General features: G+C 45.7%; 2 protein-coding genes across 9 annotated transcripts in view; one reads left to right on the top strand and one right to left on the bottom strand.

Annotated features, from left to right (window-relative positions):
• The window catches only part of ubp1.S (upstream binding protein 1 S homeolog), a 9,944-nt gene extending 2,661 nt beyond the window's left edge, over positions 1–7,283 (top strand). The window contains exons 3-16 of one of the 6 annotated variants that reach the window (XR_005964782.1): positions 751–827; positions 955–1,060; positions 1,142–1,248; positions 1,427–1,579; positions 1,944–2,054; positions 2,200–2,270; positions 2,631–2,685; positions 3,522–3,618; positions 4,405–4,495; positions 5,260–5,339; positions 5,607–5,749; positions 6,282–6,333; positions 6,416–6,529; positions 6,560–7,283. Coding sequence is in view for 4 of the 6 variants with exons in the window: in XM_041579105.1 (XP_041435039.1) it covers positions 751–827; positions 955–1,060; positions 1,142–1,248; positions 1,427–1,579; positions 1,944–2,054; positions 2,200–2,270; positions 2,631–2,685; positions 3,522–3,618; positions 4,405–4,495; positions 5,260–5,339; positions 5,607–5,881 (1,223 nt within the window). In the remaining 2 variants the exon portion in view is untranslated. Of the gene's footprint in view, positions 1–750; positions 828–954; positions 1,061–1,141; positions 1,249–1,426; positions 1,580–1,943; positions 2,055–2,199; positions 2,271–2,630; positions 2,686–3,521; positions 3,619–4,404; positions 4,496–5,259; positions 5,340–5,606 lie in introns of all 6 variants that reach the window. The other 5 variants (XM_018237988.2, XM_018237987.2, XR_005964781.1 and 2 more) reach the window with 5 other exon arrangements.
• A 2,893-nt stretch (positions 7,284–10,176) lies between these two features.
• Positions 10,177–27,115, bottom strand: fbxl20.S (F-box and leucine-rich repeat protein 20 S homeolog). Of its 3 annotated transcripts, none has more exons than XM_018237993.2 (15): positions 26,669–27,115; positions 20,151–20,212; positions 19,788–19,842; positions 18,863–18,937; positions 18,193–18,287; positions 18,023–18,091; positions 17,808–17,903; positions 17,491–17,617; positions 16,813–16,887; positions 15,981–16,114; positions 14,049–14,109; positions 13,887–13,931; positions 13,541–13,597; positions 11,363–11,632; positions 10,177–11,081 (listed from the first exon to the last, which is right to left on the bottom strand). In XM_018237993.2, exons 1-14 carry the CDS (start codon positions 26,708–26,710, stop codon positions 11,378–11,380), a joined length of 1,248 nt encoding a protein of 415 aa, XP_018093482.1. In that variant the 5' UTR covers positions 26,711–27,115; the 3' UTR covers positions 10,177–11,081; positions 11,363–11,377. The 3 variants fall into 3 exon arrangements, with proteins under 3 accessions (XP_018093482.1, XP_018093480.1, XP_018093479.1); XM_018237991.2 differs by having other exon boundaries at positions 11,420–11,632; positions 15,981–16,111; positions 26,669–27,105; XM_018237990.2 differs by having other exon boundaries at positions 11,420–11,632; positions 26,669–27,102.
• Positions 27,116–27,819: the final 704 nt, after the last annotated feature.

The following is a 27,819-nucleotide window of genomic DNA, read 5'->3' as shown; positions in this document are numbered from 1 at the left end:
AAGTTCAGCCCTTGTATTCATGGATGACACAAGTTGGATGGAGTCGCCTATTTGTTTATGTACAACTAAGGTGGAGCTAGTCTCGCTGCTTTCAGGAAATATTGAAAACTACGGAATCCCTTTGTTCTATAGCAAATGAATTACTGTAAGGGGCATGAGATGCTTCATCTTCCCATTCTCTAGGATTGGATGTCTAACTGGAGGCAAAAATTGAACTCCAAGGGCTCCAGTAACGTCCTTGTTGGATCAAGTTTATTATAATTTGCCCCCGAATGTGGGCAATCATTCAGCTTCATGGAACAAGTTTGGCGGCAGCTCTAGAGCAACCCGTACCGGCAAATGTCAAAATGTTGTATTATTCCAGTCGTCGGCTTGATAAATGGACTGTCCATAGGGAAATTAAAAGTTCAGCTCGAAAAATCACAGTTGAATACGATGTCCTTGAACATGGAAATTGATTCATGGGGCACCAAAAGTTCTCCAGTCTCTTATTTTATGCAATCTATTCATCAATGTATTTTTGAAGAGGCATTTTAGCCCTTAGCAAATAACCCGCACCTACTGAGATACATCAGAAGCTCTTCTCTGCTTTAGCATCAGGTGCTGAACTGTAACTCAAGAGCTGTAGGAGGATAATGGGATTTTATAGAATAGCTGGAGAGCCTTGGCTTGATTCTTTCTGCAGAAACATGTTTTACATGAAGATTCTCTCAAATCTCTTGTAATGTGCCCTTTTTGTGTTTGGTGCAGGTCAGTCCTATGAGATCCGCCTGCTGAGTAACTGGAAGGGTATCGGAGACCTCTCAGAGGGTCGCCGACTGCTGAGGGTCAGTGTCTATTTGTATATGTCTATAACACCCAAATGCCATGAATAACTGAAACGATATCCTTAGAATTGGTACTGGTACTACACATGTGCAGTGATATCCTTTTTTATTCCCCCGTCACCCACAGAGTGTGGTCAGAGTGGTCTTCCATGACCGGCGCTTGCAGTACAGCGAGAGACAGCAGTTGGAGAGCTGGCAGTTGAATCACCCTGGGGATCGAATCTTAGATCTAGGTATTTTCATATACTGTCATGGCCGACCCTTGGTATAAAGGACCTACTGTAAGACTAATGCTCTATTATTGTATTTTGTAGATGTCCCACTGTCAGTAGGGGTAACAGACCCATTGGTAAACCCCAATACTTTGAACACCATTGAGTTCCTTTGGGACCCAAGCAAAAGGACGTCTGTTTTTATCCAGGTGAGACATGGGAATGGGAGCTGGCTAGGGGAGGCTAATTTGGGAACATGGAAACAGGCATCAGTAAAGCTGATAGTAAAGGGGTTTGTTTATTACCACTCAAAGCTTAAAGGCACGGCCATGGGGCGCAGGTAAGACCTACATGTCTGAAACTGACTTGCATTTCTACCTGGTTTAGGTTAACTGCATCAGCACTGAGTTCACCCAGAGGAAAAATGGAGGAGAGAAGGGGGCCCCTTTCCGGGTTCAGGTGGATACTTATAAGGGAGATGCTCATGGAGGATTTACAGAACATCTGTACTCATGTAGCTGCCAAGTTAAGGTTTTTAAGGTGCATTCCCTACTTTAATTTCCCTATATCTCTCTGTTGTCTACTTAGGGGGGATCCCACTCACACTGTTTGCTACTTGTATATTCTCCCCTATATCCAAGTTAGAACATTCTACTGATCACCAAGTGAAGAGTCACATACCTACAGTAACCACGTCCTTGAGTTGTTTCATATATTGATTTATGTACACGGGTTGATTATTAATATAAGTAGATCTGTAACGATTCCTCCTTCATGAAGCCTTTTTGTGTTGACATGTTAAGTGATGTAAAATGCAGTTGGAGGAAGATATGGGTTGCAGAGGTCAGACACACGTCGGCCCTATTTTGCTATAACTGTAGACCTTCTTTCTGTCCTTTTCCAGCCCAAAGGGGCAGATCGGAAGCAAAAAACTGACCGTGAGAAGGTGGAAAAGCGTTCTGCTCTAGAACGGGAGAAGTACCAGCCAGACAGTGAGACCACCGTCTTGACTGAGGTAACCAATGCCTTTAGTTCTGCCCACCTTCTCCTATAATGTTGGCCATGTAGAGAGGCCTACAACGTATTTCGGACTCCTTGTCCTACATGAAAATATTACACACTGATAGTGTTGTTTTGACTCTTCTCTCTATCTTTTGCAGTGCATTCCTTGGCCAGATATTGAAGCCCCCCGCAGCCCCCCAAGCACCTTCAGGATGCCCACCCCAGAGAGGCAAGTGAACAAGTCTTAACTAGGTCCTTGGTCTTTGCCACTCTTCCTCAGTCTATGCTCCTCCTCCTCGGTCTATGCTACTCCTCCTCGGTCTATGCTACTCTTCCTCAGTCTATGCCACTCTTCCGGGCTATGCCACTCTTCCTCTGTCTATGCCACTTTTCCTTGGTCTTTGCCACTCTTCCTTGGTCTATGCCACTCTTCCTTTGACTATGCCACTATTCCTTTGACTATGCAACACTTTCTTGGTCTATGCCACTGTTTCTCTATCTATGCCACTCTTGTTCCTGTAACAGGAAAGAATCGTGGCTGCCCAAAGACAATAACCCAGCTAATAAAGTGTTCCACTTGCTCTTGCAGGGTCTGTGCATCTCCTGTGTGTGCCTCAGATAGTTCCACAGAATGCTCTGGAGAGGTAAGCTCTACTTTACTTTCCACCATTTCCACCAGGCCACAGATGGGCATCAATTTGGCGTTAAAGTTGTGCTTTAACGCCGGCTCAACCTTTGGTTAATATTCCTCCATAAGAATTCCTTTGCATTCATGGCACAGCACTTGTCTAGACTAAATCAATTTCAATGACTATTTCTTTGAAGGGGTAGTTCACCTTTAGTATGATGAGGACACCAATATCCTAAGACAGTGGCACTTGCTTTTCTTTGGGTGATTTCCTTTTCTTTAGTGAATTCTTCTATCCAGTTGCAAAAGGGTCAGGCTCCTCGTAAGCAAATTCATTATGAGGCTGAATTGATTGAATATTTATCTTTTTAATGAGACATGTATAAGCCCAGGTCATGACCCAGCAACATCTTATGGATTCATGGGCCCATTTCCAAGTTTTTGCTGAATAAAGTGTTTTTTTAATGGTGCTCCGAATCCAAGATCAGTGGCATTCCAGTACTTTTTTTTTTTGCTGGTTTTGGATTCCACATTGTCTCCAGAAGTAATGTCAGGACAAGAACTACCCATAGGAAACATGGGGGGGTTATGGGTGATCAGAGACAAACAAACCATCACCATGTGCAATGGCACCACCAGCAGCCACGTTCATCTAATAGAAGAGTAGAGACTGTTGTAGCAGCAAAGGGAATACAGGTTGATTTGAATGAGATGTTGGGTGGGCAGGTGTCCGAATACTTTTGTCCATATAGTGTACGGGGTCCTGAAAAAATACTTGATACTGTATACATGGAAGATGGAAGTGTTGCCTCAGTCAACTGTCACTTGAATGTGTCTGTCTCTGTTTCCCAGCAGAGTCTCAGTCCTTCCTCTTCCATATCAGAGACGCAGCAATGGCTTGTGAGAAATCGCTTCTCCAACTACTGCCGGACCTTTTCCAATTTTACAGGTAAGGGGAACATTTCCGAGGGGCAGATTTCTGCCTATGGCCTGCCCTTCTTACAGTCAACTAGAACTACCAGTCCATCTGCATTTATTTTCCCTTAAGCAGGGAGCTGCCCTACTGCATCTCACGGAACTATATCAACTTGTGGATTAGGTTACAATAACCAAGAAAAGAAATCTTCATATATACTGTATATATATATCTATATTTGTAACTATCTGGCTGTGCGGATGACTGAATTGTGCCTCTTTAAAATGTGGTGCACGCAGCGTCTGTCTGGCAGCCATGACTTACCCCCCCTAGAGTTCTTCACATTATTAACATATTCTCTGAAGCATTGAGGGCTACATGGGAAATGCTTGGCTTGTCAAATCACTTGTCACTAGGAGAAGCCGCATATCTGCAGCCTCCATATTAACTCCACTCTCCCTTCTGATCCTATACATAGTTATTTATTGCACATGTCTATTAAATGATGTAGGAGTTGTTATTTATATTCAATCAGTGTTGAAATACTCATCATTTGGGTTATCTCCTCCTTTAAAACTATCACAAGGCCCCTACTGGTGCAGGATCCTGTCCCTAGGGGCCCCAAACATTAGCCCACCAGTCACCTGGGCTCCCTGGGTCACATGAGACCCACCACCTTTGCAACCCATATATCTCATCTTCTTGTCTCGAGGCCCCCACCCAGTCTGACTGAAGAACTGCCTCTGATGGTGGTGCTGCCAGTCTTACTGTGTTGCCCTAATCTTAAACGGTTCTTTTAATGGATTGATTGGTTTCCAGGAGCGGACCTTTTGAAGTTTTCTCGTAAAGACCTAACTCAGATCTGCGGAGTGGCTGATGGGATTCGCCTGGCTCATTCGCTCAATGCAAGGTGAGTACCAACAGTGGATAACAAATGGTGGCAGAGATGCTGGGTTCCACCCAAGAGTATGAAGTTGGGTGTAACCCAAGAGGATGAAGTTGGGTGTGAACTAAGAGGATGAAATTGGGTGTGGCCCAAGGGGGATAAAGTTGGGTGTTTCCCAAGGCAGATGAAGTTGGGTTTCATTCAAGGGGGATGAAATTGGGTGTGACCCAAGAGGGATGAAGTTGGGTGTTGCCCAAGGCGGATGAAGTTGGGTTTCATTCAAGGGGGATGAAATTGTGTGAACCAAGAGGGATGAAGTTGGGTGTGACCCAAGAGGATGAAGTTGGGTGTGACCCAAGAGGATGAAATTGGTCATGGCCCAAGAGGGATGAAATTGGGAGTGACCCACGAGGGATGAAGTTGGGTGTGACCCAAGAGGATGAAGTTGGGTGTGACCCAAGAGGATGAAATTGGTCATGGCCCAAGAGGGATGAAATTGGGAGTGACCCACGAGGGATGAAGTTGGCTGTGACCCAAGAGGATGGAGTTGGCTGTGACCCAAGAGGATGGAGTTGGCTGTGACCCAAGAGGATGGAGTTGGGTGTGACCCAAGGTGAATGAAGTTGGGTGTCACCCAAGGGGGATGAAGTTGGGTGTCACCCAAAATAATTTGAAGGCATGTTCTGGTGCAACATATTGAATATAATGTATTGGTAGTTACACACAGGCATGTGTGCCAACTGCACCAACAAATCTGGGTAACAAAGATGTTTCCTCGGCACCCACAGGTCTGTGCGCCCACGTCTCACTCTGTACATCACCACAGATACGCCAGAGAAGAAAATCACTGATGACACAAACCAGACAGGTAACCTTTCTATCTGAATGAACGGAAGAAATAATATAAGCAATGATACATGTTACAGGCAGAGCAGCGTAATGAAAAACCAATATTGCAAGGGAAATGTCATTAGTGAACTTGGTATATGGATTCTTTGGTTGTCCTCACAAGCCAAATGATCTTCCCACTCATGTTTATTTATCACCGGTCACAAGGGAAAATCCAATTCCTCTGTATGTATGTGGCCTTTAACCAAATGAAAGAGATTCTGATGAGCCTTCTTTGTATTTTCAGTCTATCAGGAACTGTACCTGGAAGAAATTACTGCAGCAGAACTGACCACCAAGGTGGCTGACCTCTTCTCTATCCCAGCCAATCACATCCAGCAGATTTCCAGGACAGGACCCCATGGGATTCACATTCTCTTGAGTGACACAGTAGGTGCCCATGTGTTATTGTATCTAGTAGGCCTGTTGATATGCCTGATGTACAGCACAGATATCTCCTTAATGTATGGAACTTGGTACAGGACTTCTGTGCTGCTTCCCATGACCATCAACTCAATGTAGAGGCCTCACTCTCACTTGCTTACTGGGTTCCTTCTTCACAGCCAACTTCTCTGTACCCAAGGCAAAATACTTTGTCACTTTACTCCTCAGGGGACTATATTCCAAGTTTGGAGAACTAGAGGAACCCAGAAGGCAGGGGAAGGTTGAACTGTACTGTTGAATAGGTCAACACACCAATGTTCTGAGGGAATTTGCTGTGGGTCCATGGAAAATTATATTGTTATACCACTGCACAATATCATGGCAGTGTAGAATCTGGTACCCGATGTTACCTTCTCCTGTGGATTCATGGTTGGCCATGGGGTCCATTGGCTGAGAGTGGACCTTAAATAGTAGGTTTTCATTGTATTCTACAGTTGGCTTCTCATTGTTTGATGATCACCCCTTTGCTCTTCCCCAGATGGTAAGACATATGCCGGATGAGTCCTGCTTTTTGGCTTCCTTACAAAAACGTAAGTACTAGGGGTTCTTTGAATTAGCCATGAGTCAATAGAGCTTACAATCTAATTTCCTCCCATCCTGCTCCCCTTGCAGTGCAGAACTCCGACAGCTTTCACTGCATCCTGCGATGAGCTCCATTCTCTGCACCCTGTGCCTCACCCCTTGCATATGGCCGGTCCGACATGAATGAAGATGGAGCAGCATCAGGAGAAGCAGCATCAGGAAAAGCAGCATCAGGAGAAGCAGCAACAGGTGGAGCAGCAACAAGTGGAGCAACAACCGGTGGATCAGCAACAAATGGCGCAGCAACTAATGGATCGTTCCTTAGAAACTCCTTGTCCTTGTATCCCTCTGGAACCGTAGCCTTTGTAACCTGCCCAAATCAGTAGCATATCTGCTGTGTACATTTATATATATATATATTTAAAGTAAATTAACATTTCTTACTCTAACTGAAGCCTAATTTGAATTGCGTTTCTCTGGGATTTTTTTTCAGTGTATTTATCAGTACGGTTGAAAGTTACAGTTCACCATTGAATAAATCTGCCCCATGGTGTATTCTCTGCGGCCATTAAAGCAAAGGAAAGACAAGTGCATTTTGATGGCAGCACCATCTTGTGGCCACAACAATGCTGGAATTCTGGGAAAAAACACTGCATTATGGGGGGGGAACATGGCTGGAAATGGCATTTTGGATAGTTGTAACATTTCTCCACCTTTAACAAGTAATGGGAACTACCCAAGGAGCCCTGACTCATTTATCATTGGCCACAAATGCTCCACATTTCAGGTGACAGTTGCGGGCTGGACTTTCTGCCAAGCACCGAGTAATTGAAATACTGAGCATTGATGGAAAAGGCCTTTGATTTCTGCCCTTAACCCTTTGGAACCCTGCTGCATTTTATACTTGCATTCCAAAGCTTTGACCATTAACCTGCTTATTGCTGTTTCCTTGACCCTTTCCTGGCTGGACACTTGTAGGAAGCAGTGCGGATATAAATCCTTATTTTATTCTGTATATAAAAGGCTTGGCCTGTGTTTGATATAAGATTGTCTCAAATCTTTCCACTGCTTGGCTGAAAAGCAGGCTCTGTGCCTTTTTGTATTCTCCAGCCGTATTCCTGGATAAATCAATAAGTCCAAAGATAGATCTGCTTGCCCTCAGCCGTACTGGTTAAATACAAGCATTTATCCAGTTAGCAAAGTGACAGCCCCGTCTCTACCCCATCACATCGCCTGCCATGTCTTTGCCGGGTTGGGAGGGTGCTTATTAATTCCCCTCCTTTATCCCAATTGTTCTCACTGTTTTAACCAGTCACATCCCAGAATCTAATTGACAAATCAGAAGCTAAAATGATCTATTCTGGGCCCAGAATGCCCCTGCATGAATTCTAGCTTCCCATTCCCATTAAAGTTATGGCTGCACGTTGTAAGATGGGCCCAATGGGTGGGGTGTTGGCTAATTCCCCATCTGCTTTTCCCAAGCCCTTAATACAAATAGTCACCCAGTGATTTGGGGTTTAGTTCTCCTTTATAAAATATTTTCCCCAAGAAACTTTACCTTATTTATTTCCTACATTTAGCAACTCACTTGTGAATTCTTCAACCTAACTTGTGCTCCCCGTGGCAGTGACTCTTGCTGTGAAGCACTGACAGATAATCCATTGTTCCGATTGGCCAGAGTCCAGCAGGAGCCAACCATTTGCATTGCACTGCAGACAAACAGCAGGGTTGGGCAGCCGGTTGAGAAATCACATTATTTCTCTCTCTAATCACCTATCTGGGAAAAGATATTGGAGTTAGAAAGTGGCTACAACTGTGTGTGGGCCTTATCCTCTATGAAATAATGGGAAACACTTGTTTTAATGGGGCCTCATTACCCAACAGCCCTGTACTAATCAGATAATATGCAAAGAGGCACCTCGGCTGTTGCTATGCAGTGGGAGCCGGTAACTAAGCACCAGCTAATGAGCAGTCCGTATAGAAAGAACAGTGGAACCGCTCAGTGCTCCAGAATTCCTGAGCTCATGATGTGCGTCTGCAACTGACGTTGGTACCGGTCGGATCCTAATGAACAATAAAGTGCAACCCCCACCGCCCAGCAGCTACTTGTAGGAGGAAAACGCTTCAAAAATAAAATGCGGCTTCCAACACGAAATACAACAGGTTTGTGTAATCGACATTGAATATGTTGAAATTCCTGGTAAAAAAGCAAAACAAAGTCAGGAGTGGGGGGGGGGCAGTCTGTCAGTAAATAAGATATTTTCCACATACACCGCTATTGTTTCATACGGACATTAGTGTTCAGTTCCATATGGACCTTTGCTTGTGCTGTGGTTGTCTGGATACCTGAACCTGGAAACCAATAGTAGATCGATAGTAAAGGGGGGGGGGGGTTGTGTGTAGGGCCATTAAATACATTCCAAACCATCAAAAAGGATCTCCAGAGAAGAAATCAGGTCTTTCCAATATAACGTTCCTATGTCTCTTCTCTCTACTATTCTTGTTACTGTCTCATTAACTTCCACTTTCTTCTCTTCTTCTAATCACCGCTCCATTCCTTCTTATTCCATGTTCTATCCCTTTCTCACTCTCTTATCCCAATTCTCCTCCTGATCTTCAAATACCATCTCCCCTTTCTGTTCTGTTCTTGCCTTTTGCTCTCCCCTTCCCCATTCTTTGTCATTTTCTTCTTTCAACTTTTCTCTTTCCGTTGCCAATTAGTTTAAGCCCCTCTTCACCTCGTTCCCCTTTTCTCTTTTGTATTCATGTTCTCTCCACCCTTCATTCTTGCTCCGCATCTTCTAGTTTCTCTTCTGTACCCCTCAGCTATTCTGCAGCCCCCTTTTCTTTTGCTTAACACCTCTTCCTCCACATTCTTTTAGGCTCTGCCTTTTACCTTTTCTCTAATGTTCTTCAGCCTTTACTGTATGACCATAAGCATCTGCTAAATCTCTTCAAGATTCATTCATTAGATAATGTAACCCTTTTTATGGCTCTGCTACATCAGACGTCCATGATTTCTGATCCCATTTCCCCTCCGCTCTATCGTTGCTGTTTGACTGCAGACTCTAATCATGTAACATGGGCACACTGGTGGGTATGGATTGGGCAGTTGACTTGTTTAATGTCAAAAGAAATCGGGTGCCCTGCAACCAAAGCTGCCACATTTAATGACTGCACTCAAAAAATTGCTTTTGTTGTAGACACAAAGCCACAAGTCTATGTGGGTCTTTGTCAAACTATTTTGTTGGAGGGCTGTCCTTGAATGGATCAAGTTGGCAAACAGTCAAAGGCTGAACATCCCACTCTATGAGGCCACCATTAGCTACACATTGGCTCAGCTTAAAGACACTGCTGTTGTGGCCAAGCAAATGGAACCACTGACATTATTGGTGTCATGGCCCTTGGCAAAAGAACAAGAGTTGTACAGGACCAGTGCTACAATTTGTCTGATCACCCCTAGATCTATTGTATAGAAGAAAGAACAGCTGTAGGATCCTGAATGGTGCAGGAGTTTCTGGTAGGAGGAGCAGGATGATTCATAAATCCATGGATAGATACAGTCCATGAAGTGAGGAAAAGACCATCCTTGGCACTGCAGAACTGGTATCCTCCATTGTGTTACCAATAGCATGCTGGGAGTTGATGCTGGGCACACTGAGCCAAGTGTCGTTAGTGTTGAGCATGTGCAGAACTAGTCGACTCCACCATCGGAACAAGCACAGACAACGGACACCCGCTTGAGCAAGTCATATAAAAGTGCACAACCGCGTGCAGACACATGACAACCGGACCCAGAAACACACACGTCTAAACACAACTCATCTGCTGGTTACTCCTGACCACTTCCATCATTTCGCTTTTCTTTTTAATTTATACTTCTGTAATTGGCATTATCACATCCACATGAGTGTGAGGAGGGAGTAACCCGCAATATCATTAAAATTATATCGTACAAAGTCTCTATATATATATTTATATAATATATAATTTTTTTTTTTCCTTTTTTTTGTTCTTGTTTCTCGGGGAATGCATTATACGGAGCTGGAGAGCATCCGCCATAGGCTACGCCAGGGGGTACAGTGAGGGAGGGTGCCGCTTGCTGCTGCAGTGCTGAGGGTCAACAATAAGGGGGTACAGCTGAAGGTCCATCTTTGTCTGGGGTCTGCTCTCTGATATCCATAACAAACATATGACACAGGGCAGTGACTAAACTTGTCCCCCATCCCCCCAGAGGCATAAAGTTGCACCTCTGCTGACCAAGGAAACATCGTGTGAATAGGGGTCGGCCGTTCCCCCCTGAAAATCACAAACAGGACGATCCACCCCAATGCAGCAGCTGACCCTCTTCCTATGTTGTGGGAATAGCTCCCCGGAGTGCTGTGGGGTTCCCCAGCTGTTCAAGGCAACCCTCACCTCAAATATTTTCTATCTGGGGTAGACAAAAACAATAATAACAATAATAATAATAAAATTAAAAAAAAAACAAGAAAATAATGGTGTGAGCCCAACCACACCCTATCAGTGGGAAGGGGAGGATGGACGAGCTCTCTCTTGAGACGTAACATTCGCCCCAACACCCCAGCCGGCGCATTCTCTGCTGAATGAGTCCCACGTGGGAGGGGGAAGCCGAGGGGGGTCTTTTCTCTCATAGAATGGCACAACATCTGCAGAAGCGCTGTCTGCTTCCCCCCACTGACGGAGGAGGGGTGACGGGGGCAAAGTAGGCATGAACTTTAATGTTTGGAAGATGAGTCTGAAAGAAACAGGGAAGATCTGTAAGCAACACTGGAAAGACCTGCCCTAAAAGTCCCATTTTAAAAAGGAAGTAAAATATATATTTCTATCTCCTCTTCCATCTCCCACTTTCCTCTCCTCTTTCCCTCTCTCCCCATCTCCTCTTCTCTCTCCCCTACTGGGGCCCTTGTGTAACTCCGGCATTGGCTCAGCCTAACTTTAATTCTACAGAAGACAAGGAGATCTCTACTGTGAACCGTTTATACATGAAACCCGGTACAGATACTCCATTTGCCCTACCCAAAACAGTGATTCCTATTCCAGACTAAAGGGCAAGTATGCAGCCGTTGCCCTCACCCGCAGCCTTTTGATGCCAGCCCTGCTGATCTGTTGGCAGTCATAGAGTTCTATTCTCTCTAGGCTCTGGCAGCTCTTAAGGTGCTCAAGAGATGCGTCGGTGATAAGAGGACAATTATCCAACTCGATGACCTCCAGCCGGTCGTGGGCACAGGCTCCGTTCCCTAAATGGCGGATCCCGTCGTCGGTTATTAACTCACAGTGTGACAGACTCTGCGGGGAAAGGAAAGACTTTACAGATCTACAGGTCACGTACAACTTGCTGGAAAAGTACAGCAATTAATTAAAAAAAAATTCCTGATCTTCAATACAAACACATCTAGGTGGTGTCAGAAAGGAGAACTACTACTAAAATATTAAGAGCATTTGGGACTATTGCAAAATAAATGGTCCAGCCGTTAATAATATCACAGGAAAGTAACGTCTCGTTCACAGTGGAATGAATACAGAAATGATGTTGCCTGTTAAATTATCCTTTTTTTTTTAATGAACTGCCGATATGTAGGTAACCATAAGCAATACATTCGAATTGGAAGGTGCGCGCATGTTGTAGTGGCAAGATCTGCTGAGACTCAGATTTATGGCAGTGGCCATGGAAGGAAGAAACCTCCCTGAACACCATAAATCTGACAGATAATACTCAGCAGAGCTTCCATACAAACCACATTTGTTAAAGCAGTGAAGGTGGGGGATGTTCTTGGAGAGGAGAGATCAGCTTGCTTTAACTACTTCCAAGCCAAACACTGCCCAACTGCTACATATACACATTGTGCCCAGAGCAGTGCGGAAATTGAAAAAAAAAAAGAGAAGCACAGGTTACATAGTAGATAACAGATAAGCTCTGTAGATCATAATGGTGTTATCTACTGTGTATCCTGTGCTTGAATGGCTGCCCCCATGGCTACACAGCAGCTTGTTTCTATAAACTATAGTAGTACTTATGTTATCTACTGTGTATCCTGTGCTTGAATGGCTGCCCCCATAGCTACACAGCGGCTTGTTTATATAAACTATAGTAGTACTTATCTGTTATCTACTGTGTATCCTGTGCTTGAATGGCTGCCCCCATGGCTACACAGCAGCTTGTTTATATAAACTATAGTAGTACTTATCTGTTATCTACTGTGTATCCTGTGCTTGAATGGCTGCCCCCATGGCTACACAGCAGCTTGTTTATATAAACTATAGTAGTACTTATCTGTTATCTACTGTGTATCCTGTGCTTGAATAGCTGCCCCCGTGGATACACAGCAGCTTGTTAATATAAACTATAGTAGTACTTATCTGTTATCTACTGTGTATCCTGTGCTTGAATGACTGCCCCCGTGGCTACACAGCAGCTTGTTTATATAAACTATAGTAGTACTTATCTGTTATCTACTGTGTATCCTGTGCTTGAATGGCTGCCCCATGGCTACACAGCAGCTTGTTTATATAAACTATAGTAGTACTTATCTGTTATCTACTGTGTATCCTGTGCTTGAATGGCTGCCCCCATGGCTACACAGCAGCTTGTTTATATAAACTATAGTAGTACTTATCTGTTATCTACTGTGTATCCTGTGCTTGAATGGCTGCCCCCATGGCTACACAGCAGCTTGTTTATATAAACTATAGTAGTACTTATCTGTTATCTACTGTGTATCCTGTGCTTGAATGGCTGCCCCCATGGCTACACAGCAGCTTGTTTATATAAACTATAGTAGTACTTATCTGTTATCTACTGTGTATCCTGTGCTTGAATGGCTGCCCCCATGGCTACACAGCAGCTTGTTTATATAAACTATAGTAGTACGTATCTGTTATCTACTGTGTATCCTGTGCTTGAATGGCTGCCCCCATGGCTACACAGCAGCTTGTTTATATAAACTATAGTTGTAAAACACTTTAAAACACTTTAATTTTTTAATGTTACTGTTCCTTTTAAGAGTAGAAAAGGGCTCAGAACTGCACAATTTTCCATTTCATGTCACAGATGGGTATATGAACTGATGAACCCTCAACAGACGAGAATAGGGGCTCCCTAAACGGAACATTTAGGGTGTTTATATTTAGGGATGACATGCAGTCACGTACGGGGACAGGAGTTGCAGGATCTTCCGAGCTGTAAGTGATACTCACCAATACCTGCAGCCTGGGACAATGCATGGAAAGTTGGATGAGGGTGCTGTCTGTGATCTAGAAGAAGAAGGAAGAATAATAAGGGACCAGTGTAAGAACATAAAGCAGCAATATTGTGTGATACCAAACCCATCATATGGACAGTACTCAATCCACCACCTTCATTTGAGACCTGCCAGTATTTGAGAATCTCTGCCAAGTTCCTTATTCCAGTCTCCCACCACCTTATGATGCCCCCCTCTCACCCTCTATTCTCCTACAATCCCAAACAGGAGGCCCCTATACCAGATACCTGTCCCCATGCCCTTCACTAAGTGCTACTGAGTAGAACGTTTCAGCATCTCACCTGTACACATTCCTCCAGGTCCATCTTCTCCAGCTCATGGCAGTTCTGCAATAGAGTAAAAAAAAAAGAAATGAGGTAGAAGCAGGCCGCCCAAGGCAAACACATGGACACAGCCAAAATAATAGTTTAAAAAAAAAAGGACACGGATCAATGTAAATTTACCTTTGCCAAAGTGGTGAATCCCAAATCTGTCAGCTGGGAACATCGTGCGACTTCAAGTATTCTGTGTAAATGGACAAGGAAAGTTGAACTAAAGAAGTAGGTAGAAATGTTGTACATGATGTTTTGTGCTTCTGTACCAGCCCAAGGCAACCACAGCCCTTTAGCAGTAAAGATCTGTGTCTCCAAAGATGCCCCAGTAGCTCCCCATCTTCTTTTCTGCTGATTCACTGATTCACATGCTCTGTGCTGCTGTCACTTACTGAGCTTAGGGAGCCACTCACAATATACAGTACACATAGAATAGAAATGTCACAATATAAGGCTGATTAGTAATTAATACACATAATTACTACATGGCAGCACAGAAACCAGTGCAATTAGCATCAGAATGGAATAATCAGCAAACCTGTAGCATCAGCTTATATTACAGCCAGGGAAGCTCATTTTCCGCTGCTGGATAATTAGTGACGAGCCCTAAGCTTAGCTTCTCAACAGCCAATCAGAGCCCACTGAGCATGTGAGTGTCACAGACACTTTCCAAGATGGTGACCCCCTGTGACAAGTTTGAAGTCCTGGATCATTGCTGCTATTGACAAGCTCAAACTTTAGCCTCGTGCAATAAGTTCACTATAGAAAATAGGACATTTTTAGCCACATTCATTTTTTAAGATTTAGTTTTCCTTTAAGGCAGAACCTTAGCTACCACTCCTTTTACAGTAGCAAGAATAAAGTTGTATTTTTTGGCTCTAAACATCTTCCCTCTAGTTGCTGGAGGTGCCAATAGTCAAGAGAAATACATAGACTAGATCTTTATATCTACCAGGACCAGAGATAACTGATCTGATTATTCACACTTAGGGCAATACGAATGGGGTCTAGTGGAATTATCTTTTGTAAATAATTTGCCATAGCCTAGATCAGGGGTCCCCAACTTTTTTTTTTTTTAACCGTGAACCAAAATTGAAATGTAAATAGAGTGGAGGAGCAACACAAACATGAAAAAAGTCCTTGGGGTGTCAAATAAGGGCTGTGATTGACTATTTGGTAGATTCTGTGCGGACTGGCAGCTACAGGAGACTCTGTTTGGCAGTCCAACTGATTTTTATGTAATTAAAACTTGCCTCCAAACCTGGAATTCAAAAATAATCTCCTGCTTTGAGGTCACTGGGAGCAACATCCAAGGAGTTGGGGGGCAACATGTTACTCACGAGATACTGGTTGGGGATCACTGGTATAGAGGAACTACTTTGAACTGTTGGATCCTCCAACTTTACAGCGAGGATTTAAGGTGGCCATATACTCAAAGATCCGCTTGTTTGGCGACATCGCCAAACGAGCGGATCTTTCCCCGATATGCCACTAACGGCATGGCTATATCAGGGGTAATTCGAACGTTCGGCCGAATAATCGAATTACGATGCGCCAAGGGGCTCCGACGGGTCGGTCGGGTAAAAATCAAACCTTCCCGATCGATATCGTGGCCAGATATCGATCTGGAAGACCCGTCGGAAGCCCCCATACACGGGCAGATAAGCTGTCAAATTGGTCCAAACGACTGATATCGGCAGCTTTATCTGCCCGTGTATGGCCACCATTATAGTTGTATTCAAACAAAGACTTCTCCAAGTCAGGGGGGGGACACAGAATGTTGAAAAGATCTAGATAATTTGGAGGAGATTTCTACCTATAGCGTATGAGAACAATAAGAAACCGTAAAGAGGTCCTACGGGATAGGGCTACCCTGCGGTCATCCCCAACAATCCGAAAAACTGGTACAGTAACAAGAGAAAAGCAACTGTCAGCTCCTCTTCCTCATCTGCAGACACAGCCTCCCCAGGCACACGTGGAGTATCGGCACTTTCAAGCCTGACGGATAAACGATAAAACAAAACAGCGACAGTAGAAATTGTTATAAAGAAATTGGTTCTTTACCTGAGCCTGGGGCAGTTTTGTCCGAGTGCATTAAGAATGGAGTCTGTTATGTTGGAGCAGCCGGAGGCACATAGAGACTGGAGTTTGTGGCATCCACGGCATATTGTGATCAGACCATCGTCTGTGATTTGCTGCTGAGACGGGTAAAATGAGACAGCCAATGAATTACTAGAAAAACTAAAAGGGTGCCATGCCTCTATCCTTACCCTGGCTGCCAGTAATTGCCATGCTAAAAATACAATATGCACAATGCAGCTGCCAGAGAGACTGTACATTAGGCACGGGGGGTGACACTCTACTGATAATGAGTCTACCTGAACATGAAGAATATTTAGCCTAATGTCACCAAAGAAAAAGGAAATCCATTTCCACTGCAGCAGCACCGACGGGCACTGCCTCCTTCTGCCATTTCTCACACAAAGTGGATTTGGGCATTTTGGGGCTGAAACCCCATGTGTGCATTAAAGGGGAACTATCGCCAAAATGAAAATGTAAAATAAGCTTCAGCATACTAAAATAAGAAACTTTTGTAAATACAATCAATTAAATATTCTGCATTGTTTCTGAAATAATCAAGATGGCTGCTGTGAACTCCGATCCCTGAATCTGCACAGAGGGGTAAGTAAAAAATTTGGGGCATTTGCCCAGGATAGCAGCTAGACTGGGTGGGAGGAGGGAGAGGTTTTTTTTTTAATAAGGGGTTAGTTTCTCCTTTAATAATGTGCCAGTCAGTGCTGACAAGATCCCCAGCACAATAACATGAAACACAAGAACGCAGTTGTCTTGGCACAGACACATACACAGGTCTAGATCTGCTGCACGGGTTACTTACTGAACACGCCTGGAGATTTAATGTAACAAGTTCGGGACAGTGGGAGCCAATAAACTTGAGCGCTTCATCTTCCAGCTAAAAAAAACAAACAAAAAAAACCCCAAAAACACACAAACCAATAGGTTAGGAGATCAGTGGGCCGAGGAAAGACGACCATCGGAATGGACAAAAACATCAGCATTTGGTGCACGGATATTCTTACCTTCCTTTAGGACAGGGGTCCCCAACCTTTTTCACCCGTGAGCAACATTAAGATGTATAAAAATTTGGGGAGCAACACGAGCATAAAAAATGTTCCTGAGGTGCCAGTGCTGTGATTGGCTATTTGGTAGCCCCTATGTGGACTGGCAGCTACAGGAGGCTTTACTTGCCACTATACTTAGTTTTTATGCAATTAAAACTTGGAATTCAAAAATAAGCACCTGCTTTGAGGCCATTGAGAGAGATATCCAAGGGGTTAGAGAGCAACATGTTACTCAGAAGCTACTGGTTGGGGATCACTGTTTTAGGGCAATAGAATAACGAAATCTAACAAACTGTCTCAGCTGCTGGTGATTTATTAGGACCAGTCTATCTAAACCAGCATCACATCAAGCTCCATAGCAAGGTCCCCCCTCCTTACTCCCCATTGCACCATCCCTTCTACTCCCAGCAGAACTGTATCGAGCGGTCACTTACCTGTGTGCAGCCTTTGAGAGAGAGAAGACGGAGCCCCCCGCAGCCTTTTACTAAAGCCTGGACCCCATCTTTACTGATCTGATCGCACCACGAGATGTTCAGTTGCTCCAGTTGAGGACAGCCCTCGCTGCAGTGGGGAGCAATAAAGGCAAAGTAAGCCTAAGGATCAACCGTTAGTCCAAACTAATTACTAGTAATCCAAAAACCCTAAGCATTGCCATGTGCAGTTCTGCTGTAGAAACTAGAACTCAGGACATTGTGATCCCCTCTTTTTTTTTAAGGGTGCCCCCATACACAGTAGCCCCCGCTCCTCTCACCTGATTGCCTTGAGGGACAAGTTAGTGATGGATGTGCAGGAGGCCAGGTCCAGTTGGCGCAACTTGGAGCAGAATTTACTGAGGCTCGTGGACGTTCTGCAGAGAGGGAGGAAATCAGCGGGGTCAGAAGTCACCAAATCCACATCTAGATTTTATTTTGGACTCTTCCTTAATCCACTCCGGGGACCCCCCCCCCCAAAAAAAACATCACTCACGCGTCTGTGATCTTTGTGCAGCCGTTTAAATTTAACACCTCAATGTTCCTACAGTTCTGAGCGAAGGTTCTGGTACAAAGAATGATTGGGAATTAGCGATGCAATAAAAATGAACAACGAATTTATAGGCGGAGCAAAGGAAAATAGAATTCTCTGTGACAGAGACAAACCTGAGAGCGTTGTCCCCTACACCGAGACATCCACGTAAGCTCAGCTTTCTTAGAAACCCCCCGCAGCGCTTGGATATATTCTCTACCACACGGCCCTGGACACGGAAAGACATTTGTGCCAGTAAGAGAATGATTTCTATAGGGGCAGCATGGGGGACATGCAGGGATAGAGCTTAAGGGACACTGGGGGTCTCCCCATAAAGACACTGGTTTCCAATAGGCCTTTGGAGAAACCTGGAGAATAAAGGAAACACAGGGAGAGGAGGTGGGAATAATGGCAGCTTGGGTGGAGGGATAAAAGGCACAGAGGGGTGAATAAGGACAGGGTTGGAAAGGGTCAGGGACAACCAGGGCTGCCACATCAGGGACCCCACAACCCCCCTCCCCAGCAAACTCACCTCTACCCTCTCCCACCCCCTGGTAGCGCATACATACGGTGCACTCGTTTGTGGGTGGAGCAAGTAGGGCGGAGGGGAGGAGCAAGAGGTGGAGCAAAAGGTGGAGCCGGGCAACCAGGCGGAGGTCAGGAACAGAGGGGGAGAAGGTCTTACTCTGTGGAATGGGTCTGGGTCAGAGGGGCCCACCGGGTTTTTTCCCGGCATCCCGCCGGCCCAGTCCGATGCTGAATAAGGATAATGGGGAACCAGTGGGGAGAGTGCGGCTACTGTACCTCAATATCCCTCTGGAAATCAAACAGGTCTATCCTTTGCCAGTTGCTGCCGTCCAGAGCAAGAACATTCCAGGCCTACAAAACGAGACACGGGAAGGGGTCAAAGAGACAGAAGGGACTCAAAATGTCTTTGTTAGAGCAGTTTTAGCAACAGCCCCCCATTAATGAAGTTTGCATCCATAACCCATTTCAGTGTTAATCTATGGGGGGGCTCTACGGAACCCTTTGATTCTTTTCAGCGACGTAAAAATGTGATGCTTAAAGCGCCCGGTGTGTGATTGCCCCAAGGCTTATGGCACAAGGGGGTTAATCTCCACCAAGGCACTGACCAAATCCTCCAAATGAGTCTGGAACTGGTTCCGTCAGTGGCGACAGAGAGATTTCATAGTGAATATTACAGTTATCACCCACAGATCCCCAGTGTTAAGCTTAAAGGAGAAAGAAAGGTAAAAAATAGATATACGGTCTATATAAATACACCAGTAACCCCTCAAAGTAATTCTGCTCTGAGTCCTCTGTCAAACATCACATTTCTTTCCTTCTATTGTGTACTCATGGGCTTCTGTATCAGACTAACTGTTTTCAGCTTAAACCTCCAGGGCTAGGGCTTGAGCATGCTCAGTTTGCTCCTCTCTCCCCTCCCTGCTGTAATCTGAGCTCAGAGCTATGAGTGAGCAGGGAGAGACTCAGGCAGGAAGTGATGTCACACCAAGCTAATATGGCAGCTGCTATCCTAAACAAAGAGAGCATCTAGAGCGGTTTACTCAGGTATGGTAAAGCATTCTGCAGAATAAATATAGTCTGATAGCTTGTACTGTTGTGGTTAATCTATTGGCAATAAACTGCTTTGGTAGCTTTCCTTCTCCTTTAAGCCAAAGGAATTACTTTACTGCAGTAAGGTGCTACATGCGGCTTCTCCACTTACCCTAGAGACCTGTGCGCACCTACACAAAGTGACCACATCCAGGAAAGAGAAGATCCTGGGGAGAAAGAGAGATTTGTTACCGACACACACAAACTTCCCTACGTCCCTCCCCAGATTCTGCCATTGTGGAATGAGATGAGTGGAGAGACTTTGCACTTCTAGTGTTGTCTTCTAGCGACACTCTCTCTCCTGGCACCTTGGACCCCCCCCAGATCACCCTCCACCACCAAAAAAGGTGCAGCAGAAGCAACACTCAGTCTCAGGTAGCCAAGGGGCTTGTATCCCTCCCTACATTGCCCCCAAGTCGCTCCTTCTCCCCATAAAGAGCAAATGCCCTGGTCAGGCCGCACTGACTTTCCTCACCTGAGCAGTAATTCCTTCGGAAGTTTCTTATTAATCAGAGCCTCGTCGTTGTTTGAGAACATCTGAAAAACAAAAATAAGGCGTAAAAAAAAAGAGGCAACAGCACCTTGGCAACCATAAAGGGGACTATAAGAACAGCCCCTCATTACATTGGGGCAAAGGCCATGTGAAACAGCTCCCCATCATTACCGCCCCCCATCATTACCGATTCCCATCATTACCGTTCCCCATCATTACCGTTCCTCATCACTACCGCCCCCCATCATTACCGCTCCCCATCTTTACCTCTCCCAATCATTACCTTTTCTCATCGTTACCTTTTCTCATCGTTACCTTTTCCCATCGTTACCGTTCCCCATCGTTACCGCCCCCCATCGTTACCGCCCCCCATCGTTACGCCCCCCCATCGTTACCGCCCCCATCGTTACCGCCCCCCATCGTTACCGCCCCCCATCGTTACCCGCCCCCATCGTTACCGCCCCCCCATCGTTACCGCTCTCTGTAAAAACAGCGACTGTGGCAAGAGGCCGAATGTTTTTAGCCAAAAGCCTCAAGCGGCCAGACGTTAGCCATCTAATGTTATTATTATTCTGCTATATCTCTGCTCCAGGGCCCAAGCCAGGAATCCAGGTAGGGGCTCAAGCAAAGCTCCTGGATGGACAGTGTAGCCTTGGGTGGTCCCCACCTAAAATCAATTCAATATATTGTCCGACATGTATCAAAATCTTTACAAGCTGCCCTATGCATAAAACGGACTGTTTAGAAGAGAACCATGGGGAGACTCTTTCAGTAACCCTAAAATCACCGAGAAATTTCCACGTAAACTGGAGAGTTTCTTAGAATTTAGGCCCTGTCCTGTGGCTCAACCACCAAGCGCCTGGGCTATGCTCCTACCGAGAAGGAGAAAAAAAAATAAAATAATATAAAATAAAAAAGCTGCTCCTTATCTCAGAGCCTAAAGTCGCAGCTTAGGAAAGGGAAGGGGTTTGTTTATACAGAGGCTTCTCAATAGACTCCCGTTGATGGGGGTATACTGCCCCTTTAAATACAGCTTTCATTTAGAAAACAATTTGGAAGCGGCATAGGCTCCCTGTATTGCACTGGTCACAATCGCATTTAAACTCACAAGGAAGCTGCAAAATGCAGTTTTAGCCTTCACTTTCGCTTTTAACTATCGACTCACCGGGTAAGTAGCAAAAGGGAAGGCTCGTGGGTGCTAGGGGTGCCATGCTGGGGGTTATGTATATAATTTGTATGCAATATATATGTATGTACATATACAGAGAAGGAAAAAAAAAAGATGCTCCTTATCTCACAGCCTAAAGCTGCAGCTTAGGAAAGGGAAGGGGTTTGTTCATACAGAGGCTTCGCAATAGACTCCCGTACACTGCCCCTTTAAATACAGTGATTATTTAGAAGACTCCCCCATGAAAGGGTCACAATGCAGCGGCCCAACTTCATGTGAATCAGCACGTGGGACCAGTCACACGGTTATTTGAAAAGGCTTCGATACCACGGGGAGAAGAGGGAACGTAAATTAAACTAAAAGAAACACCACAAAACTGTCAGTTATAGAAGTGGAGCTCAGTGTCCTAAGGGAACTGCTGCTTATTTTTTTGTAGCATTTCTGTATAGAAGGGTATTTAAACTTTTTTTTTTCTAACAGGACCCAAAATATATATATATATATATATATATATATATATATATATATATATATATATATATATATATTATATATATATATATATATATATATATATATATATATATATATATATATATATATATATAGTGAATAAAGTAGCCCCTCTTGTAAAATATAAGGTTATTATAAGTTACCGAGGAGTTTCATGACCATATAAAAGTACGAGGCCGAAGGCCGAGTGTTTTTATACAGGTCATGGAACTCCGAGGTAACTTCTAATATCCTCATATTTTACAATTGGGGGTACTTTATTTATTATAATACACAAATTTTAGTGAGTCATGTGACAGAAATTACATCACTACTCACCGTTTATAACTGATGACATCACTACTCACCGTTTATAAGGATATAATTTACAGGATATTCATGGCTTTTGTGTATTATATATATATATATATATATATATATATATATATATATATATATATATATATATATATATATATATATATATATATATATATATATATATCCAGGTGAAAACGGTCCAGGTGTTGCTGCACCTTTTCTACATAAACCCAATTGAATGAGTTCAAGTCCAGTTCCCAATAACATGTGCCGACCCCGCGGGTTCTCTTTGTTCTTCTATATTTGTCCACCATAACAAAGTATAGAATTCCACTTCTGCATATTCCAGGGGCCTTTCCTTCGTTACTATTTAAATTCCCAAAAAAATCCCAGCTACAAATGGAATGGGGGGGGGTAGATGAAAGGGATGTTTCTCATCGCCCGAGTTTTTTTTTAGGGTTGCGGATTCCAGGAGTCGCTAGAATGCCATTGTGATTCAACTGGTCATTTATCATCCGAGCAACTGACAGTTTCTGTGCTTCATGCTACAGTCCTGCGCCGAACCAATTTAGAAGACCTGGACACAACCCGCATATTTACCCACTTTGATCCGCTACCTGACCCCCGACCCGCAACTGCTTTATCTGCAACCCGCCGGCCACCAAACAGGAAGTGACGTCATCAAAAGTGGGCGTGGCACAGAAACAAGTTTTATAAAACTTTAAAAAGGAGCAAAATATAGACAATATTACATAAGATAAGACATTTAGAGGAGACCAGCAACCCGACCCGCATCTGACAATCCTCCCCTCATTCCGTAGGGCGCCCGCTTTTTTCCCGGGGACCCAACCCGCTGCAGGACTCTACTTCATGCAGACGCTTCTTTCCCCTGCCCCCCCACAAAGGGTAGACAAATTCAAAGGATCTGCTTGGTTTCCTATGTGGGGGTTCACAGAAATAGGACTATATCCCCTCTGTTATTCCATCTGCCCTTTGCAAGCGACGACCCTGAATCTGCTGAAATCACACTGAGCATGTGCAGAGTCACTGACACCAACACAATGGGAAACTCCTGCCAAGGCCTGGATCATTACTACTATACAAGTTCTGTATATAAAATCTGCCATTTCTATCCATATTCATTTCAAGTGTTTAGTTCTCCTTTAAAGGAGAAGCAAACCCAAAAGTTAAAAGAAACCCTTCCCCCCTCCCTGTTACCCCAGGCAAATGCCCCTCACGTTATACTTAGCCCTCGGTGCAGATTCAGGCATCGGAGTTCACGGGCGCCATCTTCTTCTCTTCGGTAATCTTCAGAAGGAGACCGGCGTGTCGGCGCATGCGCAGTTGGAACATTTTTTCTGTTTCACAACAACTGCGCCAAAACTCACGAAAATTGCCGAAGCGCCGGTCTCATTCCGAAGCGGCTGGAGATGGCACCCATGAACTCTCGATGCCTGAATCTGCACCAATGGGTAAGTAAAAAGTTAGGGGCATTTGCCCGGAGTAACACTTACGCTGGGGGAGTAGTTTTTTTTTTTAACTTTTGGGTTTGCTTCTCCTTTAAGGAGATACTCAGACGCTACATGAGGTTGAACTGCATTCCCCTGACACAAGACTGTGCCTTTAAATATTCCTTGGTCTGCAATCGTGTGCCCCCCAGTGTACCTCCTCCTGGGTGTGAGTTACAGTTTTGCACTACAATTCCAAGTAGCTTTTCAACTGGTCTTCATTATTTATTCTTTATAGTTTTTAAATGATTTTGCCTTCTTCAGATTCTTTCCAGCTTTCAAATGGGGGTCACTGACCCCATCTAAAAAACAAATGCTCTGTAAGGCTACAAATGTATTGTTACTTTTTATTCCTCATTTTTCTATTCAGGCCTCTCCTATTCAAATCAATCAGTGCATGGTTGCTAGGGGAATATGGAGCCTAGCAACCAGACTGCTGAAATTGGAAACTGGAGAGCTGCTGAATAAAAAGCTAAATAAGTCACAAATAATAAAAACCAATTGCAAATTGTCTCAGAATTTCACAGTTAACAACCCCTTTAATCTAATGTCACACACAGAAACTGCCACATTTGTCGGCACATTTCTTAGACTGGACACAATCGTTGCCGAGAAACGTATCGACTCGTGGAGCAAACGGGAAGAGTTTGGAGGAGCTACAATGTAACACCAGAGAAAGGAACATTTATGTTTCTACTTCCAGATCTGAATAATGTCAGGACACAGGTGCCGGTCTGCAGAGCTTACAGTCGTTACAATAGTACAGATACTGACAAGAACTTGATGTTCCACCGAGTCACATTTTGGACATTCTAGAACATAGTCCCAGTATAAAGAAATGTTTGTACAGAGTTGGGTAAGGAGAGTTCTGCCACAATCTGCTGGGCTCTTTGTCCAGTACACAGCAGTGCAGTAAAGCAGCCCTTGCCACTAACATAAAACAATAAGAGAGTCCATGCTCCTGTCTAATAACCAGTGAATGTGAACGTATGTCCTGGCTGAGCCGACACCAATCAACAATTAGAGTTTTAGGCATTTAACAAGTTTCCAGTGAAAACAATGAAGGACCCGGAACCCCATTTCAGAGGGTCATTTGTGTGACACCCCCAAACACACACATCTGAGAATCCATAGAGCTGAGTGTGTAGCACTGACTGGGACCAACAGATAAATGATTCCCTCTCTGACTCACAAAAACAGGGAGACACGGGGGCCCTTGGAAGAACTGGGGGAGACGCTGAGCCCTGTGGAATTAATGGGGGAGACGCTGGGGCCCTTGGAAAAAGTGGGGGAGACACTGGGGCCCGTGGAAGAACTGGGGGGAGACACTGGGGCCCCGTGGAAGAAGTGGGGGAGACATTGAGCCCTGTGGAAAAAGTGGGGGAGACATTGAGCCCTGTGGAAAAAGTGGGGGAGACGCTGGGGCCCGTGGAAGAAGTGGGGGAGACGCTGGGGCCCGTGGAAGAAGTGGGGGAGACGCTGGGGCCCGTGGAAGAAGTGGGGGAGACGCTGGGGCCCATGGAAGAAGTGGGGGAGACGCTGGGGCCCATGGAAGAAGTGGGGGAGACACTGGGGCCCATGGAAGAAGTGGGGGAGACACTGGGGCCCATGGAAGAAGTGGGGGAGACACTGGGGCCCATGGAAGAAGTGGGGAGACACTGGGGCCCATGGAAGAAGTGGGGGAGACACTGGGGCCCATGGAAGAAGTGGGGGAGACACTGGGGCCCATGGAAGAAGTGGGGGAGACACTGGGGCCCATGGAAGAAGTGGGGGAGACACTGGGGCCCATGGAAGAAGTGGGGGAGACACTGGGGCCCATGGAAGAAGTGGGGGAGACACTGGGGCCCATGGAAGAAGTGGGGGAGACACTGGGGCCCATGGAAGAAGTGGGGGAGACACTGGGGCCCATGGAAGAAGTGGGGGAGACACTGGGGCCCATGGAAGAAGTGGGGGAGACACTGGGGCCCATGGAAGAAGTGGGGGAGACACTGGGGCCCATGGAAGAAGTGGGGGAGACACTGGGGCCCATGGAAGAAGTGGGGGAGACACTGGGGCCCATGGAAGAAGTGGGGGAGACACTGGGGCCCATGGAAGAAGTGGGGGAGACACTGGGGCCCATGGAAGAAGTGGGGGAGACACTGGGGCCCATGGAAGAACTGGGGGAGACACTGGGGCCCATGGAAGAACTGGGGGAGACACTGAGCCCTATGGAAAAAGTGGGGGAGACACTGGGGCCCTTGGAAGAAGTGGGGGAGACACTGGGGCCCGTGGGGGAGACACTGAGGATAAAGGAAGAAGTGGGGGAGACACTGGGGCCCATGGAAGAACTGGGGGAGACACTGAGCCCTGTGGAAAAAGTGGGGGAGACATTGGGTCCCTTGGAAGAAGTGGGGGAGACATTGGGTCCCTTGGAAGAAGTGGGGGAGACACTGGGGCCCATGGAAGAACTGGGGGAGACACTGAGCCCTGTGGAAAAAGTGGGGGAGACATTGGGGCCCTTGGAAGAAGTGGGGGAGACACTGGGGCCCATGGAAGAACTGGGGGAGACACTGAGCCCTGTGGAAAAAGTGGGGGAGACATTGGGGCCCTTGGAAGAAGTGGGGGAGACACTGGGGCCCGTGGGGGAGACACTGAGGATAAAGGAAGAAGTGGGGGAGACACTGAGGATAAAGGAAGAAGTGGGGGAGACACTGAGGATAAAGGAAGAAGTGGGGGAGACACTGGGGCCCTTGAAAGAACTGGGGGAGACACTGGGGCCCGTGGAAGAACTGGGGGAGACACTGAGCCCTGTGGAAAAAGTGGGGGAGACACTGGGGCCCTTGGAAGAACTGGGGGAGACACTGGGGCCCGTGGGGGAGACACTGAGGATAAAGGAAGAAGTGGGGGAGACACTGGGGCCCGTGGGGGAGACACTGAGGATAAAGGAAGAAGTGGGGGAGACACTGTGGCCCGTGGAAGGGATTAGAGTGAGCCCCTCCCCCAGTTTCCAGCTGACCCCCCCCCTCACTCACCTCAAAGCGGCTCTTGGTGACCCCGTTCATGTCTCTCCTCATTGGGGCGTGTGGGGGCCCTTGTCCCCCGAGTTCCCCGGTTCAGAGCGGATGTTGTTGTGGGGGAGAGGTCAGTGAGGATCCCCGGCCTGTCCCGTGAGAGAAGCAGCGAGTGTCCCGGCAGCTCCTCGGTCTCCCAGGCCTTCAACTTGTGCCCAAAACAATAACACCCGCACCTGCCAGCATCGGCCGCTCTCATTGGTCTGACCCAGCGGATTGGGCGTGTCCTTGAGTCAGACAGCTGATCGGAGCCGCGGCGGAACCCCGGGAATACTTTGCAGCGCTCACACACTGACACAGGACTTTACTCCTCTACTACCGCGTAACCCTCCGCTCAGCCCCGGGGAATAGGCCCCAAAGGACCGCAGTCTCCTCCTCCCTTTTGTTTGCCCTTCTGACCAATCACAGCTGCGCTAGAGGCATTTAAACCCGACGTCATTACCGCGGGAATCGTATGAAAAGGAAGTGCTCAGGGTTTAAAGGGACTCGTCACCCTGGGGCACATTCTGCACAACTATTATATATAGAACTTTTACTGTGTTATACAATGGCTCATTCTGAACAACTTTGGTCTTCATTCATTTTTTTTTATAGCTTTTTTTTATTTTTATTTGCCGTCCTCTTCTGACTCTTTCCTGCTTTCAAATGGGGGGGTCAGTGACCCCATCTAAAAACCAAATGCTCTGTAAGGCTACAAACAAGAGTTGTCAGCTCTAATTTTGAAAATCAACCAAAGTCGGCTACAAGATCAGCCCAACACTAGCCAAGAGGAACTTCAAAAGTAGCCCAAAAAGAGCACAATATGGGCAGTGAAAAAAGTCAAAAAATTCAATAAATATGAAAAAAAATTCCAGATTGGCAAATTTTTCCATGAAACAAAATGGTACAGATTCGACCGGCACCAGGGGGGTAACTACAAACAGGGTCCCAGGAGGTATAGGGGTCCCTAATTCATATACAATTTCAATCAATATTGGTAAAACAGCTCAACCTTTAGACATTTTAGTGGGCAGCAGATTTTTTACCCCAAAATTGTCTGAAATTGAGGAAAGTCACTGGAAAACCCAAAAATGCTTTAGAGGGACAGGAGACTGGGGTACTGAGGCCAAAAT

This window comes from Xenopus laevis, chromosome 9_10S (assembly GCF_017654675.1).
Source record: "Xenopus laevis strain J_2021 chromosome 9_10S, Xenopus_laevis_v10.1, whole genome shotgun sequence".
Taxonomy (NCBI): domain Eukaryota; kingdom Metazoa; phylum Chordata; class Amphibia; order Anura; family Pipidae; genus Xenopus; species Xenopus laevis.
The sequence above is the reverse complement of the archived record's forward strand: the minus strand, read 5'-3'. Positions and strand labels throughout refer to the sequence as shown.